Source organism: Notothenia coriiceps, unplaced genomic scaffold (genome assembly GCF_000735185.1).
Source record: "Notothenia coriiceps isolate Sejong01 unplaced genomic scaffold, NC01 NC01_scaffold00008664, whole genome shotgun sequence".
Lineage (NCBI taxonomy): Eukaryota > Metazoa > Chordata > Actinopteri > Perciformes > Nototheniidae > Notothenia > Notothenia coriiceps.
In genome coordinates, this window is record NW_011341365.1 from 1 (window position 1) to 4377 (window position 4377).

A 4377-nucleotide genomic window follows, 5' to 3' on the forward strand; every position below is an offset into this window, starting at 1 on the left:
AACCAAACGTGTCCTATAGTTGCATATCAGACCTGCACAACGGTCAGGAGGAATTTTGGACCATTCCTCTTTACAAAACTGTTTCAGTTCAGCAATATTCTTGGGATGTCTGGTGTGAATCGCTCTCTTGAGGTCATGCCACAGCATCTCAATTGGGTTGAGGTCAGGACTCTCACTGGACCACTCCAGAAGGCGTATTTTCTTCTGTTGAAGCCATTCTGTTGTTGATTTACTTCTGTGCTTTGGGTCGTTGTCCTGTTGCATCACCCATCTTCTGTTGAGCTTCAGTTGGTGGACAGATGGCCTTAAGTTCTCCAGCAAAATGTCTTGATAAACTTGAGAATTCATTTTTCCGTCGATGATGGATGGCAATCTGTCCAGGCCCTGAGGCAGCAAAGCAGCCCCAAACCATGATGCTCCCTCCACCATACTTCAGAGTTGGGATGAGGTTTTGATGTTGGTGTGCTGTGCCTTTTTTTCTCCACACATAGCGTTGTGTGTTCCTTCCAAACAACTCAACTTTGGTTTCATCTGTCCACAGAATATTTTGCCAGTAGTGCTGTGGAACATCCAGGTGCTCTTTTGCAAACTTCAAACATGCAGATCAGAACACATTTTATGACCAACTTATTCAGAAATCCAGGTAATTCCAAAGGGTTCACATACTTTTTCTTGCAACTGTACTTGTGGTAGCCGGGCACGTGGGGGGGTGGGGGGCTGTGTGACGTGCAACATCATGTGAACAAAACACACTGCTCTGAAGAAATCTATGTTTACGTCGTCTTCTCTGTTTCTCGTAAGGTCTCCCTTTCTGTTGGTTGCTTGTATAGCAGAGCGATAGCGGAGCGAACAGGTACAGGAGGCGTAGCGCGAGGGATCATTGTCCACTAGTTAATCGATCGCAGATGGCATCGTGCTCGCGGACGGATACAAAAAAACAAACTATATAAAATATACTTTGGCGGCCGTTAATATACCTGGGCGGCCTACCCAAGTAAAGTCTATGTGTGGGAAACCCTGTAGTTAAGAGAAGTCAATTTTTCAGAATGTAAGAATTGTATAGAATAGCTGTTAAAAATATTTAGAAATATGTACAGCAACTTCTAACGCACATCAACTAGATAGCTGTCAGATCTTTTACCCTATCTGTACAATACATCTTAACCCTGTGATTGATTCCTAAAAATTCCTCTGTCAATGTTGCGGGGAAAGAAAATGTGTTTTTTTCATGTGAGCTGGATCCACTCCAGTTTCCTTTTGAGTGCCCTCACATGCCCTCTTGGTTGGAGAGGCTACCAATGTCATTTTCTGCCCAAGGAGCCATGACCTAGCTATATTTTAACAAAGAAAATAGTCCTTTTGTTGTCGCTGGGTATTCTGCTATGTGAGTTGTATCCACTCCAAAATAAATGTTAGTTCTTCTTTGTTACTGCTGTTACTTGGAGATCATGCCAGTAGATTTCCTGTAATAATGCTGGCACTCAGGCAAACCAAGAGCCGTAAAGCGTCTTTGTTCTTAGTATGAAACATGTCAACCCAGAGCTAGTTAAAAATATGCCCGGGTAAAAGAAAACAAAGTATGAAATGCTAATGTAAAGCAGTCCATTTCTATATCACGATCCAAGGACCTAGGGATGCACGGGTGTCCCTCTAGATGCCTGTGTGAGCACCTTGTTCACCACGCTAACGAGGTCTTGCTTCTGATTGTTTAGTCTGAGGGTTTTTGTTAATTTGAATAAGGCTGATTTCTATTGCCATCAGGTAGCATTCAGACAAGAGGGTCTCAATGGGCGCAAAATTGAAGGGATAGGATAAGTGACAATCCCATAATAACATTGACATTGAACACTCAGCAAATTAGAGTAAGACATTGAAGCTGGATGGATTTATCTACGCTGTTTTCTGACACTGTCACCTGCTAAATGAGATGGAGCAATTTATATCTTAAATTATGTTGTGAAAATGTGATGTTTTCTTTTTTCAGGGCTTTTCAACCTCCGTGGTGCAGACATCGAGTACAACCCAGTTTTCTTTGCATATGCCATTGTGGGGATGAACACAATAAGGTAATTAATTATAGCAAGGCAACTTTCAAAACGCTACGGCTGAGCTGACAGCTAGCAGCTACCAATGGTCACATCCCAAATAGTGCTGACAGAGTTTAAAGTGTTAACCTGAGGCTATGTTTGCGTGAAAACGCAGATGATTGAATAGCGAGGCCCTCACATGCACGCTCGGCCGACCAGCTTACCAAAACAAAGGCCTGAGAAGCTATGGAGGGTGACTTCATTCTCTGCTCAAGTAGACATAACTCAACTGTTGCTCTACGAAGCAAAAAGTGTTGTGCTTCTATGGTAATGCTCTGAATCCATTATATAGAACTGATAAGCAGGACTACTTGAATCATTGGTGATAAACTATGGGTCAGCATTATTTCAGCTTTGTATTTGTAGAAGTCATCACACACTTTTTCATGTCTTTTCTACATCAACATGTGTCCCCTCTGTGTAAAGAGATTCTGAATGTTTCAGGAAAAAAGATTCTCTCACTTTTTGTCCTCATCCATTTATATAAAAACCTGTCTGAAAATGAGCTGATCAGATTTTGGCCACTTTATGATGTCATAACGATTTTGTTGGCTTGTGTAACCATTAGCCAATCAGCAACCAAGGTAACCCCCCCCCCCACATTATCACCTGAATCTCCTCCTAGAGCACCATTGAGTTCTTTTTAACCAAATCTCTCTCAGAGGGGCGTGGGGAGGGGCTCCTTATTTTCATCTAAAGTAACAGACAGAGAATCAGCACTTTGGAAACAGGGCTGAAACAGAGGGGATTGTGGGTAATGCTGCAATGATCTGTTTGGTGTTTCAGCCAATCAGAGACAGGCTCTGGATATATCTGAGTAATGAGAAACAGTATGATAGGGACCTTTAGTGACTGATACCCAGATTGAGCGTCTCCTCTTATTGCTCACTGTATGTCTCACCATGCTGTGGCACCACACACAGTGTTTCCCCGTCAGTCCCTGCAGGCTCTTGATCTTCTTCTGGCATTTCTCACACTTCCTCGAGTCACAGTTCCCACTCACCCAGTCGTGAGCAGGAACCTGAGAAGTGAGAAGAATATTTTATATATAACATTAAAAGCATCTCAGACAGAGAACGTGTTTTAATTCAACGGAGAAAGTTTTAATACCCCGGTTTCTTTCTTGGACTTCACATAGGTCCGTGTGCAGGGCGCCGGGTTCCTGTTGGCACAGCGGCCGTGCACCGTGTATTTACAGCCTGGAAACACAACACACGGTCACATTGTTAAACATTTAAGTCTAACGCATCGTCTTCAGCTTTTTACATTTTGCTTTTTTTTTCAATGATTTGCAAAGTGACACGCCAGCTCCTTTCATAATAAATGTATAATAATAATAATGTGTGTTATTTAATTAAAACAGCATGTAATTAATCCCACAGCCATTACAGCATGAATCCTGCTTTCTATGTATTAAATATAGTATCATTTATATTTTTAAATTTCACTTTTAATTTCACCAGTTTTTCTTGACTTATGGGACAAAAACATGCATTTTCATGGTTTTCCTGCACATATTTTATATAAATCTAAATCAATGTTGTCAATAAGTGGAATAACTCACACTGAGAAAATATAGAAATCCCCCCTTTGTATCTACAGAACATTATTCCCTTTTTTTAAATCAAAAACAGTGGATTTATTCAAAGAAACTGGAATATAAAAGACAAGAACTCAGAAAAGTAATCATTTGGAATTGGCAAACCGGATTGAAACTGGTTAAAAAAACATATAAAGTGATATTTAAATGATATCAAATAGCTTTGACTCATAGGTCAATGATTATGAAATGTTATTGATAACTATTGTACGCAGTGTCGCCCTCTCGTGGTGCGTTCAGGGACTCACAGGTGCAGCACAGCCCCTGCTTCCTGAGGCCCAGCAGCATGCTCTGACACACGTTGCAGTAGACGGGTTTATTAAAGTGTTTCATCCTCCAGAGGTGCTGCCCGTCCTGCTGCGTCATCTGCAGGGAGCACACAAACACTCAGGGGACGCTTCACAATCACTTCATGCTTTTATTGTGCTTTTCTTTCTGTATTCTTCTAATTGAATTTAAAGGATTTTTTTTTTTTTTTTTGTTGTATTTAATAGTTTTTTAAATTTTAAATAAAATGATTAAGAAGATGAAATAAACAGTAGGAAGTTAGGGTAAAAATGTGCAGTAAAAACAATTAAAAAGTATATAAATATTAGAGGTTAAAGGAAAAATGTGCAATAACGAATAAAAATATAATAAAATAAAAATATTGACATCGATAAAAAATAAAAATGTGCAATAAACAAACAA

At 40.2% G+C, this 4377-nt stretch overlaps 1 protein-coding gene across 1 annotated transcript; it reads right to left on the reverse strand.

Annotated features, from left to right (window-relative positions):
- Positions 1-2988: 2988 nt before the first annotated feature.
- Positions 2989-4061, reverse strand: LOC104944708 (diacylglycerol kinase beta-like; the record flags this gene model as incomplete). The annotated part of the gene is made up of 3 exons (XM_010770279.1): positions 3936-4061; positions 3198-3286; positions 2989-3108 (listed from the first exon to the last, which is right to left on the reverse strand). Coding segments are annotated over exons 1-3 (327 nt in total), but the record flags the coding sequence as incomplete, so codon positions are not given.
- Positions 4062-4377: the final 316 nt, after the last annotated feature.